This window comes from Python bivittatus, unplaced genomic scaffold, assembly GCF_059951505.1.
Source record: "Python bivittatus isolate LINGU-HERP-01145 unplaced genomic scaffold, Pbiv_v1 ctg000330_np1212, whole genome shotgun sequence".
Classification (NCBI taxonomy): domain Eukaryota; kingdom Metazoa; phylum Chordata; class Lepidosauria; order Squamata; family Pythonidae; genus Python; species Python bivittatus.
The window spans coordinates 12,904,217-12,921,119 of record NW_028277058.1 but is presented as its reverse complement, the minus strand read 5'-3'; the positions used below and the strand labels follow the sequence as shown (position 1 = coordinate 12,921,119).

The 16,903-nt window shown below is 36.3% G+C and overlaps 1 protein-coding gene across 1 annotated transcript in view; it reads left to right on the top strand.

Moving 5' to 3' along the window:
* ZNF277 (zinc finger protein 277) overlaps positions 1 to 16,526 on the top strand; it is a 38,069-nt gene extending 21,543 nt beyond the window's left edge. Inside the window, exons 5-12 of the mRNA XM_007426683.4 lie at positions 1,571 to 1,662; positions 4,998 to 5,108; positions 6,510 to 6,642; positions 10,623 to 10,690; positions 12,805 to 12,901; positions 14,037 to 14,079; positions 14,607 to 14,781; positions 16,121 to 16,526. Of these exons, the coding sequence (XP_007426745.1) occupies positions 1,571 to 1,662; positions 4,998 to 5,108; positions 6,510 to 6,642; positions 10,623 to 10,690; positions 12,805 to 12,901; positions 14,037 to 14,079; positions 14,607 to 14,781; positions 16,121 to 16,313 (912 nt within the window). The 3' untranslated portion in view covers positions 16,314 to 16,526. The remainder of the gene's footprint in view (positions 1 to 1,570; positions 1,663 to 4,997; positions 5,109 to 6,509; positions 6,643 to 10,622; positions 10,691 to 12,804; positions 12,902 to 14,036; positions 14,080 to 14,606; positions 14,782 to 16,120) is intronic.
* Positions 16,527 to 16,903: the final 377 nt, after the last annotated feature.

Here is a 16,903-nt window from a genome sequence, read left to right as displayed (position 1 = left end):
TCCATTAGGAATAATTTATAAAATGGTTTTTTGCTTTCAGATTTAAACATATATTAGCTAAAGTGATATAGAATAAGAGGCCATCCTCCCAAAATGTTGTTTGCTTTAAAATAAATGCTGATTTTATGTGTTTTCTGATGCTGTACCAGAAAATTTGGTGGGTCCTTCTGAACACAAAATTCCTGCTTGATGAGCAGGTGGCAGTTGTGGCTAGGAGGGCCTTTGTACAACTTTGTATTGTGTGCCAGTTGTGCCCATTCCTAGATTGAGGGGCCCTACTCACAGTCACTCATGCCCTGGTCACTTACCGGTTGGACTACTGCAGTGAGCTTTACATGGGGATGCCATTGAAGAGTATCCAGAAACTTTAGCTGGTGCAAAATGCAGCAGCGCAAGCAGTTATGTATGTTTCTGGTAGAACACATGTTATACCTCTGCTTCACAAGCTCATTTTTTTTCTGTGTCCAATTCAAGGTGCTGGTGTTGACCTTTAAAGCCATTCATGGCATAGGACCAGGCTATTTGAAGGACCTCCTCTCTCTGATTTCATCTGCCTGTCCCATCAGATCTAGCAGAGAGAGCATGTTACAGATTCCATTGTCTAGGGAGCTACATTTGGCAGGCCCTAGGCCACATGCCTTTTCTGCTGTGGTGCCCACATTGTGAAATCTTGTCCCCCCTGAGGTGAGGTTGACCTTGCCACTTCTGAGGTTCCGAAGGTCCCTCAAAACCTGGTCATGTCAGGAGGCCTGGGGACCTCAGGGTGAACTTGTGAGGTGGTTCCATTATTATTAACATCTCACTGTGGTTTTTTTTCTTTTTCTTTTTTTGTATTAGCTCTGTTTTTATAGTTTTTAAAGCTTTTAATAATTAATAATAATGTTTTTAGGTATTCATTAATTGTTTTAATTCTGTTGTACACCATCCAGAGTCACTGGCTTTGTGAGATGGGCAGCTATATAAATGAGAGAGAGAGAGAAAGAAAGGAAAGGGAGGGAGAGAGAGAGGGAGGGAGGGGGGAGGGAGGTTTGGGTTTGGGTTTTTTTTACTTTGACTTGACATGCACTGATACATGAGCACAATACAAGACATACTTTTTTTCCCAACAACGCTTCTGTGGTAAATAGGGCTGAGGGAGAAAGAGAGGCTCAAAGACATCCCACTTTTATTCACAGGAATCCATCTGTTTCTCAAGCTGCCATTGGCAGTCATGTTGACTAACTCATTGTATTGTAGACTAAGTCCATCAAGCAATATTTGTCTGACAGATCTTCCAACTATTTTTAGGATTTCATGGGTGGAGGAATGGGGAGAATTATAATTTCTTCAGTTTGCATTCAAAATACCCAGTTTGATCAGTCTTCATTTGTTTCTGTTTGGCCTGTTATTACAACTTTATGCTATGGGAATACATGAAATTAATAAGAACAAAAATAATATTTTTCCAGTGATCAAATGATTTGTTTTCATAGTAATAATGGGAGAAACAGCATAATTGTTCTAGGAATAATTTACAACAGGCTTTTAATGAATAAAGATGTGATGGCATATTTTGTTTTTCAATCAATAGAAAGAAATTCTGGAGCAACAGCAGCAAGAAAGATATGATGCAGACTTTCATGGCATATGCATGTTTTGTGACAGACCTTTTTTGGGTAACAGGTTAGTATTGAACATTTTACCATGTGTTTTTATGTTCATGAACATCCTGATGCTATATAAATGGGGAAAGTGAGGATAAGGCTATCATAGACCAGTTTTCAGACATTGTTGTTATAGCTCCTTACACTTGGTAAATTTAGTATAGTAGCCTGCAGCAAAGGTGTGAAACATATGACTCAACAGCTGTTGCTTTTGTTGATCCTTAACCATTGGCTGTACTTTATGGGTCCCATGGGAGTTAGAATTCCCCATATCTGGAGGATAACAGAACCACATGGTCTAATGGTCTGTTTCATGCAGTACTCAGCCCAGTGTCCCCAAGAAGCTCATCAGCACAGAGGTGGATCATGTCTCTAATGACTCTTGATAGCTGCCAAAAAGGAATTAGCAAAAAAAGCTATGTCATTCAATTAGCATCACCAAATCTTGCGGTGATGCCTTACGTATATTTAATTGCCTGTGGTGTAGAGGAACACTTTTTTTTGTCTGCCCCAAATGAATTTAAGTGGAAGCTTCCAAGTTTTAATACTCTAATAGAAACTTTTTCTCTTTTCACACTACATATTGTACAATATATTACAAGAGTATGTTGTACATTGTACAGCATAATGCAGTATGTTATGTTGTAATTCTCTCCTGTGTTTCACTGTTTTATAAACTGATAAATAATTTTGTTCTTTCTAATAGAAACGTTGCTCCAAACCTGTGATTTATTTTAGATCTGTATGCACCCCAGCCATACAGAGAAGCATTGTTGAAAATAGTTTTCTTTAATTTTAGGTGAGACCAGCACAGATCTGTAGATTCTGTCTCTGTCTTCATCACTTTTCATTATGTTTTTGATTTCATAGCCCTGTTGCATAGCATTAGTATATACAACACATGACAATAACTACTATGACCAGCTATTATGATAACAAAAGATTCTTTATTGTTAGTAAAGTTTAAAAGCTAGTTAGGATTGCTAGCATAAGTTTGTTCTGCTTTTGCTTTATAGCCTGCATAAAAGTTTATTGAATCAGGCTGTAAGCGTTCTTACCTTTTATTTTTAGCTTGGAAGACTTTACAGGGTTGTTTGGAGACCTCAGATAAGAGAAAATACTACAAAAGGACAGGAAGCTTCACTGGCCTTCATATCCTGTGCTTAATGTGAAGTCACTGTTGCAGCAGTTGTTTGTTTTACTTGAAATATAGGTTTGTCACATCATTTAAACTGGGCTGTTCTGCATGAAATTTAGCATTCGCTGTGGTTTGTCGTATCATTTCTCTGAGCTTACAAGAATAGATGATCCCTTACAGTGCTTTTACTTTAACAAATAAAATATTTTATTTTATTCTATTCTATTCTATTTTATTGTAACAAATGAAAGAAAGCATTCTGGTAAGTAGGAATTTCAGCTTGTCTGAATTTAAAATGTTTTTGACTGAACTGTATTGGTTTTAGCAAAACTAACCTGAGAAAGTAGGGTTTCTTTAGATTTAATTAACCACCCCACCACAGAAGAGCAAACCCCCTTATGTATTACTGTATTAAAGGATGTTTGGTAGGAGTATAAAAGTTTTATCCAGACGTTTCCTGTTTGAATAACATATTTATTATTGTAGTCTGAAATCTGGAATATCACAGTAAAATTCCAACTCAAAAAGGTGGACTTCCATGGATACTGTGAGGCCCTAGTGTCCAGGCAGAGAAGGGACCTGAACATATGAGAAAACAATCATAGACATTTTGAAGACTGCTGTAATTTATTTAATATTATGTGCTGCATCTCTGTGATTAAGATTAAACTTTGAAATATTCAGAATATTACATAAACCCACACTGGGGAGATTTGGGGAGCTGAAGTAAAGAGGCACTGCTTTTCTGCTGCAATGCCAGCATTATGGAATAGCCCCCATGTGGAGATCAGGCTGGCTCCTTCTATGCTGTTTTCTGCAAGCTCCTAAAAACCAAGCTTTATCAGAGAGCCTTCCTCTGATTTGATTTAATATTGCCGTCTTTTATTTTATTTTCTTGTAGTGTTGCTGTGTTTTTATTTTTGCATGGGACTGTTCGATACTGTTTTTTTTTCCTATGTATGTGAGCCGCGAAGAGTTGTTTTTTATGGCAGTGGCGTAAAAATGTGTTTAATAAATAAATAACTGCATTACATTTCAAATTATTTCTATTATTTTTAGTTAACCTAACAAAAGTTCAAGGTTTCCTACTGAAACCTTAACAAAGCTAAAGGTTTTGAATCCTGGAACTTCAAGATGATAGTTAAGTAGACTCTGCCCCGCCCACCTTCAATACCATTCTGGTTCTACGTATTACTCTATTTTAGATGCCACCATTCAGCCCAGCAAAATGTATGTTGTGAACACGGGAATGAGCCAGAACATGTGGGTTCCACTCTCTCAACCTCAAATAGCATTTTACCAAAACAGGAATTATGAATTGAGGCTTGAGAGGGGAGCTGGTGCAAAACACTTGGGTTTGCTATATCTGAATAATGCGATGAATTACAGTAGTGCTACTTAGAAGAATCTATATAGTGCGTGATTATTGCTCTAAGTCAGTGTTTCTCAACCTTGGCAACTTGAAGATGTGTGGAGTTTGCTGGCTGGGGAATACTGGGAGTTGAACTCCACACATCTTCAGGTTGCCAAGGTTGAGAAACACTTCTCTAAGTAATAGAATCGTTTTCTGTATTATCTTGGTATGCCAAAGGTCTTTGCTTTAAAAAATGTATATGCTTGTGTTTGCTTGCCTCCAATGTTTCCATTCTAATGAAGTATGAAATATCGCTCACCCTCCTCTGCTGAAATCATTTGTCTTCTCTGCTGAAGTCTGAAATGGTATCTCTGATGCGTAATTACAGTATTGATCAAAATCAGTAATTGGTTTTAGTTTTAAAGATGCAGATGATGTTGTGATATGCTGCTGTGTGAAAGAAATAACTCTGAAATATATGTGCCCTGATTCTTTGCTGCTAGAAAAAGAAAAAGATTTCCATGTAGTAGTTTTATTGGGCTGAAATTCACATTTTCTTTGCTTAAGCACAAATTCTACCAGTAAAAGGATCAGTGCAGTTACTTAACCATTCTTTTATAGTAATTCAAGTACCATTTGTGAATTTCTGGATATTAGGAGCTGCTTTGAATATTATTCATCTCTGCATGGCTGTTTACAGTGAAATTGGAAACGTTAGCAAGAGGATAAACTACATTCATCTCTAGCAGTGCTGGTTAATTCCAAGCATCATGGTTTTCATTGGAATATATTTCATGGTGCCCTAAAATATATATAGAAAAAAAAAAAAGAAACGCCTGATTCTACTTCACTTATTTTATAGGTCAGTCCTTCTCAATCACATGGCAAATGATCATGCATTCAATATTGGATTGCCAGATAACATTGTGCACTGTAAGGAGTTTTTGAATGTTCTTCAGAAAAAACTTGACAGGTACCTGTATATATCTAGCCAAGCAATTAAAATATCTGCTGGATAAGCCAGGGGCGAGGGGCTGGTAGTTGATATTGGTTTTGTTTTATAATGTTACCTTTACATTCTGTTTTAAATTTATATATTTACAGTACTTTCTCTTTTTTCTTCACTTTTTATTTCCTTGATAATTAAACAAGTTGAATGACCACTACTCTGAATGCTGTATCTCTTCTGAAATAGTATATTACTAATTTGCCCAACACTATTCAATAATATGGAAAGAGCAGAAATGCCTATTATTTGGGAGGTCTTTAACATTACTACAGTTTGGTCATAAAATAAGTCGTATTTGAGTCCAGATTCTAGCACTCTAGCAGGGTTTATTTTAGAGACTACAGAGGTTTGTTTGCATGGTTTATTAATGAAAATTTTCTTAAATACTTAAAAAAAAAGCTTGACACCTGTAGAGAGTGTCTTATGTATCTTAAAAACTTGCCCAGTTTTTCATTGACTCATGTGAAAGGTAGTTTAAGATTCATTGGTTTCCCATATTTTACAATTCTGTACACCAAATGTCTATAATTGTTCATATAAAACCACTTGTGTTGCCATCTAGATAGCATTACATCTGTATCAGGTGGTAGTTGTTGGGACTATTATAAATGAAGGGTAGCAGCTTCCCCCTTCTTAATTTTCCAAATTGGTAAATGTATACGAATCATAATTATCTATATGCACCACCTATTTCTATGTATCAGAGCATTTTCCAGAAAATTGAAGATAGAGGATTGGGAAGACCCCAGCTTTCAATCTCTGTTTGCAACAACTAGTTCAGGTCTCTGAAGAATGTATAAATCTGTATTTAAAAGTATCCAATGATTCAGTTGTTAAAAAATGGCAGTTTTGAAATATTTAAAAGAGAACTTAGAACTTGAATAAATAAGATAGAATATATTTTGTGTTAGGTTAATTATATAGGAAAATGAACAATAAATGCCATCTTGAAAAGTTGGAAATAGTATCTAAATATCATCCATAAGCAATTTGAGTATGTTGGTTAGAAAAACCAAACAAATGTATCCCAACATATCAATCACATATAACTGCAGTTTTTAATGTAATTTCAAACAACTAAATCCATTTCTTAATTAGTTCCAAAAAAACAGCAGCCATTTAAAGTTAACCAAACCTTTACATAAATAAACTATTATTTTATACGTTTATACTTGAACCATTAATTTTCTTCTTGCCTATGTATGTTCAGGAATACATCAGTTTCTTTCTTTTTAAACTGAGTTCTGTAATATTAGATACCTCATCATGAGCTCTATTAAAATGAACTGCTTTTGTTAGCATTATAAGTAATTTTGTTAATTGACAGCATTATAGCAATTTCATTTTTCTTTTGCTAAATCTTAGTTTCCAGTGTTTATATTGTGAAAAAACATTTCGGGATAAGAACAAACTCAAGGATCACATGAGGAAGAAGCAGCATCGTAGAATCAATGCCAAAAATCAAGAATATGACAGATTTTATATTATTAATTACTTGGTAAGTTGTATGTATCCATATTTATTTAACATATATCTGTATTTCCTTTTCATTATAATATGTTGAATTAACACAATTACATTTCAGGTCAACAATAAAATAGCAACTATTAATGTGCTTCAGTTACAGACCAGCAGTCATTTAACTCCAGATTAAGTTCACTCAATCAAATAAATTTGTTTCAGTTTTAGACCAGTTTTAGACCTGGCTATTATTTGCTGTTAATTTTGGGCTACAGAATCAATAGTAGGGCTACAAAATCAACTATAGGATTAACAGCTATAATTTAAGAACAGTCTGTGCCTTTAAACTGTAAAGGCAGTAGCTATAAAACTGTAATAACATAGAACATTAAAAACTACTGTGAAACTACTATGGAACTCAAAACTCAATTATAATGTTACAAAGTCATATAAGACTGATTTTTAAGTTAATTAAAACTAAGAGTATCAAATTTAAAATAATAACTATACAGTATAGTAAAAATCAGGTAGAAGATGGTATTCTGTACTATATGTAGCACACTGTAACTGTTGGGGATTGAGGGTTTTGTAGGCAGTTGTGTTTGTTTTGCTTATTCAGAATTAAAGCATTTTTGTCTTTCTTGGAGTAGGCAGGTTCTTGTTGTTAACCTTTACCTTAGTATTTACCTCAGAATCAAATCCTCCCACCTTTCTGAATGAATGGATACTTGGCCAATTGCTTAGCAGCCTTGCGAGGTGGTTGAGATATATTTATACTCTCCGGTTGGGAACCCTCATTACAGTTAATATGGGATATTGCAATTCTTTATTTCAGAACTCTTGCAAATAACTAATATTCACCTAGCAATATTTTTAATTATTTAGAAAAAAATATAGTAGTCATACAAAGCATGTTCCAATCCTCATAGTAATCTGGGAATTTTAGATGCTGTTAGCATTTCTGGACCAAATCATGAAATCAAGAGATAGTTTGATTGAATATAAATATTCTGCTATTTCACAATTTTGGGCAATCCAGATTCCTCTTGCAGTAAGTCACATGTTTTAAAATGTGATTGGCAATAAGGAGGCCTAAATTATTAATACCCCTGCTTGCCCATGACAATTTTCAAACTGGGGTCTTCCCAGAGTATAACTTTACCATGTGTGTAAGAGCTGAAATTATACTTCTACTTGAACATCTTCCAAATGTGCCTTGCAGCCTTTAACCCAGGACATTTAATAAAGCTATGGCTAAAATGAAGCCAAGCTCCTGTTACGATGTCCACAAAATAGCTGCATGTGACTGGATCACTTGCATTCCATAGAGAAATCAGAGTAAGAATTCCCAGTGATAAAATTGAAAGTCAGGAAAGCTACACCATCAGGTTATTTGTACCTTCTTCATTCTGAAGTATTGATACATGTGTGTGTTGATTTGGTTGAACCACCTTGTATTTAAAATTCCCTGCAGGGCAGTTCACAAATAGCCTGGGTGTGGTCAGCATGCCAGGATACAGAAGCAAGTACAGGTAGTCCCCAGTTTAAGAACGAGTTCTGTTCCCAAGGTCTATCCTTAAGTCGAATTTCTACGTAAGCTGGAACAGTATCATTGTATAATACTGTATAAGTAGTATTGTGTAATTAACTCGAACCGTTATGTATTTAACTCAAATCATTGTGTATTTAACTCAAATTTTGTTACAAAAGGCTCCGTTCTTAACTATGCATTGTCTGTAAACCAGGCATTCTTAACCCGGGGACTACCTGTATGTAATAAGAAAAAATAATAATATGTGAGCATGTACAGAGAGAGCGAGATAGCATCATCCTGTTGTTGCCCTGACTCTTATCATGATTATGACTGCAGTGAGGAGGGAAAATCTATTGCCCTTTTTCGTTTTCTGTATTTTGCCATCTGCCTAGGCTATCTGACTAATACAGTTGATCTTTGCATCCTTCTGATGGAAGATAAGGATAAGCCATTAAACAACCTAGATTTTGGATCACCTGCAATAGAACTAATTGCAAAATTGTCCTGGAAATCAGTAGCATTTGATAGAGCTGAAAAAAGCAAGTGATTGTTTAAGCTTCTGAAACATTTGATGTCATTATGCCACAAGCACTTTAGAAGAAAAGAACTCTTCTCCCCCCCCCACCCCAGCTTTTTCACAGCTGTTATCTTTTCATTTAAAAGTAGCAGCTAATTTCTTAGAAATAGCTGTTTCCATGGGAGAATGTGTAGCACTCTTGAGAGGAACCTGCAGCTAGATATGTTAACTATCTCACATCTCTCTACCCTGGCAATATTAATGAATCTTACTGCACTTGAACAGTTTATCCTAGAGAGCAATGCATCTCTGACTTAATTACAGAATTTTAATTCCCCAATCTATAATGAAATCTTGTTATGAGCTATTTTAATGGGTTCACCATTTACCTGACATGTTGTAACAGCTCTGAAACTTCTGATTACAGTACACTGTACTCTGTGCCTGCCTCATTTGACATAATTACCCCCAGAAGCAAAATATAACAGTTTGATTGTGATGCCTTCCCATTTTAATCTCTTCCCCCTTGTGTTTTTCTTTATAATGTTGGAAAAAGCAGGTAAATGTGAATGCAAGTGTAATAAGTAGCACTGAGACAAAGTTCTTTAATTAAGATATTACCCACCACTGAAGTAGCCAAGTGTTGTTTTAAGCAAAGCTATTATTTTACATCATTCAGGCTCTTTAAAACATAAAGAACGTTTTTTTTCCCAAAAATTTACAGTGCTGGAAGATTAACATAAAAGTGATCCTTATCTGTGGCAGTCTAAGCCCAGGAAGACCTGCAAATCATAGATCAGTTCCTCTAAGGGAGACATATTCACAGCTAAAATGGTCCCATCTTAACTGGACAGTGCATTAAAGTACATTAAAGCAACCTATCCTAATGCTAGATTTCATGCCAAGGCAAAGAGAGACCAATATAGTGCCTCGTGTTTTGCTATCTTTGAGCAATGCTCAATCCTATTTCAGTCCAGTGTGTTGGTGCATCCTTTTTTTTTTTAATATATTCTGTTTACTTGGTAAATAACATTTTTTCCAGAAGGACATTTAAAAGTAAATTCTCAAATAGCTAATACTCTTTACATTCTGTCAGTATACTAATACAGGAACTCAAACATCTTCCTGAAAATGAAACACTTATTTTTAATCCACCCTTCAGTTATCCAGAGAGGGTTTGTTTGATAGATCTTTCTTCTAGCACATAAGATTTTTTTCTACAGCAATGCAGAAATGTGCATAGAAATAGTTAAATCTTCCTACATCCTTTATTGAGCATTTATCTCATAAAGGGAGTCAGTGATTCCAAAATGAATGTATATGCTTTTAAAAAAAGAAAAAGAAAGAAAATAACACTTTGTTTAGAAATAAATTGCATTGGCAAATATAGGAAACTGCTCAGTTCTTGCACCATCTCTCATACTTCCTAAATTGCCAGGGCTTCTTAATAGACTTTATTGTTGGGACCTTTTTTGGATCACACTAATGCATCACATGAGCAGGGAATACAATCATTACAAAATTCAGTAAACCTAAGAAATGAACTTGATGGGGGTTCCATAATAAAACTGTGATATGTGTCACAGTTCTGGAGCATTGTCATCTTTACTATACACCCTTGGTGAAATCATGCATTTCCTTGCATTTCTGTTAATAGCACATTTCTTCTTTTTACAAAGGATAACACATTTTCAGCTGCTTCGTGCAGTGAATAAATATTTTATACACAAAACCACAAAATACCCCATCAGATAAGGCACAGCCAAAACTTAGACCAAATAAAAGTGAACCTGTGGCTCTCCAGATGTTGCTAAGCTGCAACATTCTGCCTCTTCAGTGGATATTGGCAAGGAAGGGTTGCTGAGAATTTCCATTTCTAACTAAGAGAAGTTCTGTTCTTTCTGAATAAAATAAATCTAAGTTTGCTTAAAGCATTCTTTAATTTTATTTTTTTTTTTTTTTTTAGGAATTTGGGAAGTCCTGGGAACAGGTTCAGTCAGAAGATGATCGAGAATTGTTCCACAATCAAGAAGAGTATTAGGAATTTTTGTTTCAGATTTAAGGGCTAGCAATCTGGGATATCTATTCTTTAGGCTTGCTACATGATAATGATAGACAAAATAGCTGCCACTGAACAGATTTAAAAATGAGATTTCCAACATTTTTCAAGTATAAATAGTAATTATGGGGAATGGTAAATTGAATTGGGATAGTCAGATTAACCAAGGGACAATCTAATATCTTCCATTCTATTTTATAATATCCCACCTCAAACTTACTTTTGCACCACAAGGGAAAACGTTGATGTTCTTTTACCTGGTAGGACAATTTATAATTTGGGAAGATGGGAGATCTAACGTGCTCACTCCCCTGCCAGAATTGCCTTCAGTAGTGATAAGACAATGTTACAGACACATCCTGTTAATGGACATGTTTGAATTATTTTCACACATACAGTATGTTACTTAGTTACCTTACCTAGTCCCAGAAACAATTACAGAAAAATGCAGAAAGAATCAGGTAGGGCTGTGCAGTGCAGTGGAAGCTGGTTCTTTGAAGAGCATGGGGGCACTCATGTAGAACCTATCTTTAACTCCTTAAAGCAGCTGCTGCTTTTTCCTGTAGTTGCCTTCTACAGCTGGACCACAGTCCTGAGAGATTAGCTTGGTTTAAGTAATTGCAAACGATTGTGATGAGCATGCCCATGTTCACTGAAGTGCTGTTTTCTCTTCAGTCCAAAGTCCTGCACAACCCTAGAATCAAGTTCCAGAACAGTTTCAGTATTTCACATCTTACCACCAGAATGCTGGTCATAATGTATTTCCTTTGTCTTGTCAGCCTTCCTAACTTGATGCCCTTCAGGTTTATTGGATGTAGCTTCTTTAAGACTGAAAGGAATGACAAAAGAGCCACATTTCCTATATTCCCCAGGAGAGGTTACACAACAAAAGCAGTAATTTTTTTTCACCAGTGTTCGATAACCTGAACCTTAACATTTTGCCTCCAGCCATACACATTTCTTCAAACTATATTTTAAAGTTACGAACAGTGGATGGGGCTGGAAAGCAAGCAAGGTTAGAAGGAGGTGAAACTGAGCCACCATGATGAGACTGTAATTCTTTCTCTAGGTCTTTCTTTAGAATGTGGCCCATAACGAGTGGCTTTAATTATTATAGAGGCAGCCTTGTCTGAAGACATTGAGAGAAAAATAGTCAGTGAAATATTGTCATATTAGAATAGAACTGGGCATATGAGCTTACAAATGTTCTTCAAATACAAGCATTCTTATCCTCAGAGATATAGCCTTCAACAGTTGTTTTTGTATGAAATAATAAATACTTATCAAGTCTGCAAAACAGGAAGATACAATAGTTTTACATAAGCCAAGGGTGATGACCATTAGGTGGGCAATGGCTACATTTTTTATAACTGCTATTTTGGGTTGGCTAAAGGCCACAAAGGAATGAGAGTATTATGGTGACATCATTGCAGTAGATGGAGGACAGATGGGGGAGAGGTTAGGTTTTTAAATGGAATAAGGCTACATTTAAGCTTATATACATGACACCTTCTTTCTAGATGCTTTGCTGCTAAAAATTCACAGCTTAAATTTTGGTAACTGCAAAATAACAGATTCTGGGGTATGTTACTTATTTCTTTCTTTGAAATAAGCAACACCCAGCCATAAGTCAGAGTAGCCTTGCCCAGTTTGGGTGATACATGATGTCACAGCTTATAACAGTTAATAGATGGATGGTTTTCTCACCAAAATTCTGAGCACCAAGAAACAAGAAATATTGGCACACTTGAGAATTGCAAAGCTTGCAATACTGCAAAAATAGTGTGTGTGTGGGGGGGAGGGGGGGAATCTACATGGCAAAACAACTCAGTGTGGATTAAACATGCTCAGTGATCATAGAATACTGAGTATCTCCAGGGGGCAGGAGGGAGGAACTGAAAGCCAATGGGGACAGGAACGGAAGAGGGGACAGCTTAAGACTGCAGCTGACTGATTGGAGCAGAATTCCACCTTTCAGCTTTTTGTGGGAATAGACGAGTTAAAACAGGTTTGGTTTCCATGCCTACAGCTTTTCTAGACAGTTCCAAAAAGCCAGTTACAGCTGCCTTTTTGCAATGTTTCTTTATAGGGACTGGTCTGATTGGGAAGAACATCCTGTTTGTGCAGTCTGTCTCTTCTGTGAAAAGCAGACTGACACCACAGAAAAACTCTATGTTCACATGGAGGTAAGAAGAATGTATATTAGATCATGCTTTAAAAAATATGTACTGTAAGTTTGTTATGGAGATATCTGTTTTAGGAGGTTCTTTATTATGAATTTCTTTATTCAATTTATATACAACTTTTCTTCAGAAGCTTAAGGCAACTTTCATGGGGTTCCCTTCATTTTATCCACAATAACCCTATGAAGAAAGTTGGGCTGAGAGGGGCTGGCCCAGTGAATTTCCCTGGCTAAGGGTAGACTTAAACCTACATCTCAGTCCTAGTCCAGCACCTTAACCATTATACTGCATTGGTTCTTTGTTATCCCTTCATTAGTATTTATCATTTATTCATCAATTTTAGCAGAATTCCAGCCTTGGATTTACAGATTAGATCCACAGCTACTCACACTAGAGACAAGTGAGCAACTTGACTCAGAAATTTCAGGAGATCTGTTTTAAATCCTTTGGGGATTTAGCTGAACGCATGGAGGGCTTCACATTTAGTAGAGAATGGTGTATGGACACTCATGTGACTCTCTTTTCATGAAGGGCAGCTATGATTCCGTGAATGTAGTGTAGCGCTTTGTGCAGTCTGGGATTCCTAATGTGTCGACAGGGTGCAGGGTACAGACAACACAAGTACACCTCTCCAAGAAACCTCCAGTATCAAAACATGAAGGCTGAGAGAGAGTAGGAATAGGGCTGTATCTCTGGTCCCATTGTCTACTCCATTTAAAATGGTTTATGTGTTAAGCTGGACATCTGAGAGAGGCTGAAGTCTGCATCCAATGCACAATAGAAAGAGCTTGGAAGAAAGTTAAAATACTCACTTGAGAGGCTGTGGCTGGCTTAACACTTTGTGCTAAGTCTTGATTTGTATAAATATTGTTTGCAGAATAAAAGTGATAGCAGTCTCTGAAGTTCTAAGGCTTTGAGAAGGCAGCAAACATGTTGAAGAATTACCATTTCATACTGTGCTGAGTATTTTATAACATTTATAATTGCAGCAACTAGTCGGGTAAACAATAATATAGCCGTACATTTAATATAGTCTGGTACCTAGCTAATTAGATTATTTCTGGTTTTCACAAAATTGAGGTTAATCAGATACAAATCATTTAAAATAATTCAAAAACTCTTTTCTTCCCAAACCCAGGAGGCTCATGGATTTAACTTGCTAAAAATTAAGTCTGAGCATGGTAAGTAATGCACACATTATATTAAAGGCAGTTGCTACTCAGAATTCTGGCTTTTTAGAACATAAAACAATCTATGCAATTCAAAGTTGTTGAATTACTGGGACATTTATTGCAGTTTTCCTCTCTTGAATGTTAATATCAACTGTTTTCAGTGATTCTCAAGAAACCGCTGTCATAATAGATTTGGAAGTTCTTTTTTTTTTTCTTTTTTCTGTATCTTGGATTTATAAGTAGCAACTATACTAAATGAGCTGTATTTTTTTGATGGCTACTGGGGTTCCAGCAGTGAAATAATAACAAATATCAAGTAATGGCATGGCACTATTTGCTTTCTTCCTCCTTAAGCAACGTACTGAATTAGAAGCCTTCTAATTCAGATAACCAAAAGACATGCAGAACTTTAAACTCTGTTCCTTGTTCTGTTCTTAAATAAGTTAAACACTATAAACACAAGATTATTTGGTGTAATAATCTTGTTTGGATATATCAGCTACTTCTTCCCCTAAAACCTGTTTTTTGCTCGCTAGATCTCAATTTCTATCAGCAAGTAAAACTAGTGAACTTCATCAGGAGACAGATCCACCAATGTCAGTGTTATAAGTGTGAGAAGAAATTCCAGTTGAAAAAAGAGTTAATACATCATTTGGAAGATAGCACACATATAGCAGTACTGCCCGATAGATCTGTTTGGGATCAACCACAGTAAGTTGTGTATGCATGCTCCATCAATATGGTAGACAGTGTATTTATAAGACTAATTGACAGCCAAGCTTTGTATTCTCTTACCCTGTTCAGGCTTCCTTTGCTCTGCAAACCAACTACTTATTCACCATACCTTCAAACTAAAAGTGCTGTTACAGTTTGTTAGGTCTGTTTTGCTTGATTTGTAATGGAAAGGATGAAATATGCTCATTAGACAGGGTATGTCACTTAACAAGTGACAAATAGAAGACAGTAGATTTTCATTTCTACATTTCAATGTGTTTGACAATGCTAAGTAATTGAAAGTTTACAGAGAGTGATCTGGGGAAACGGAATTAATCAACTGCAAACTCAAAATTCAGAAAAAGGTACCAGCACTGTTGGTTTGTACCTTCGAGAATCTGTAATGACTGAATATATTATGTGCAACAAAAGAGATAGATATATATTCACTATGTGCACATAACACAGATGTTAAAGCAATTTCCCAATAATCTTCCCATTTCTTTGGGAAGTGTGTTAAGAACTGGAATCAGGGAAGAGGATCCAATTACACAGGTCCTTTTGCAATTGGCATCACCTACATACAGTAACAGTTATTGTTGCCCTGCCAGTGTTTTGCATGGCATTCTTCCATGGCACCATTTATGCATAATAAAGAAGTTATAGATGCATAGTGCACTGCACATGCTTTCAATCTACCCCAACCAGTGTCACACGGACCACAGCAGTACTTAGTGATAGTTGCAACTACAGTGGTACCTCGGGTCACAAACTTAATTCGTTCCGCGACTCTGGTTGCGACCCGAATCAAATTTTCCCATAAGGTTCAATGTAAATATGGTTAATCTGTTCTGAACCATATGTTTTTTTTTAAAACCACAAAAATATGAAACAAAGTACAGTACAGTACGAAGAGAGAGAACACTAACCTTGCTCGACGCGACTTCTGGCGTGGAGGACAGGAAGGGGGGTGGAGAGGCGGTTATTGTTTGGAGGGAGAGTCCCCCTCTCTACAGGAAGCCATGACCACGTGTCACAGCAGGGAAAATGGCCGCGGATCCTGTTCGTCACCCGATGCGGAGTTCGCGGACGGAAGCAAAATTTTGCGAATGGTGCTGTTCGTGAACCGAATTGTTTGTGAACAGAAGCATTTGTGACCCGAGGTACCACTGTATTTCCAATTTCTATCTAAATGACAGGTTATTGCTGTGCATGTGGTTGCAATAGCCCTGTGCCCATTTCAGCAGCGTTAGGTTCTGTCGTGATGTTGTAAGATATGTGGGTAAATAAATGGATATTTATTAGGTATTATGTTGCTCTTTTCTGTTCTGTTTAGGTACTATTTTCCTACCTATGAAAATGATACTCTTCTCTGTACACTTTCTGACAATGAGGATGAATTGACAGCTGAAAAACTAAGAGAAAACATACCTGTCATTAGTGAAGATGTTTCCAACATAGAGGCTTTGAAACAGAGCAGTGTGTTAAATCAGCTTCTTCGTGAGGAGTTAAATAACATTGAAACATGATTACAATGAAAAAAAATTCTTACTAACTGGTTCTTTCTTTCGTCTTTTATTGTATGAAAAAATTCTTAATGAATATAAAGATTTTTTTTCTTAATACGCAGACTGTTTCTCTTGCAAAATAAAATTTGATTTGACAATGTAGCCATCAGTTTGACTCCATGGCTAAAAAAAGCCAACTTCCTGAGTGAGAAACTAAAGTACAATAAGTTTTAAACAAAACTTACTGTGTTCTTACTTTACTACTTCATTTATGATTGCTTAGAGTACAGTCTTCTGTATATTTACCGAGAGGTCAATCGAATTTGTGGATTTGTGGGAGGACGACAATTCATGGTGACTGTATTGTCACTTCCTAAGTCATGCTGACTTATGTTGGCTAAGATAATAGGTGGGAGGTGTGGATTTTCCTTTTTCCCTTCTCCCCCTATTGGTTTTCTTTTTGTTTTCTCATTGACAGAAGTGAGAAGAAACATGCAATGCCAGATCCAAGCCTGGAACAGTCTTTATTTTTATCTATTGTTAGAGGAACAAAGAGGCTTTAGGACCTGTTAGCCCAAGATTGGCCCTGCTCCAAATGCTCCATCTCCCCC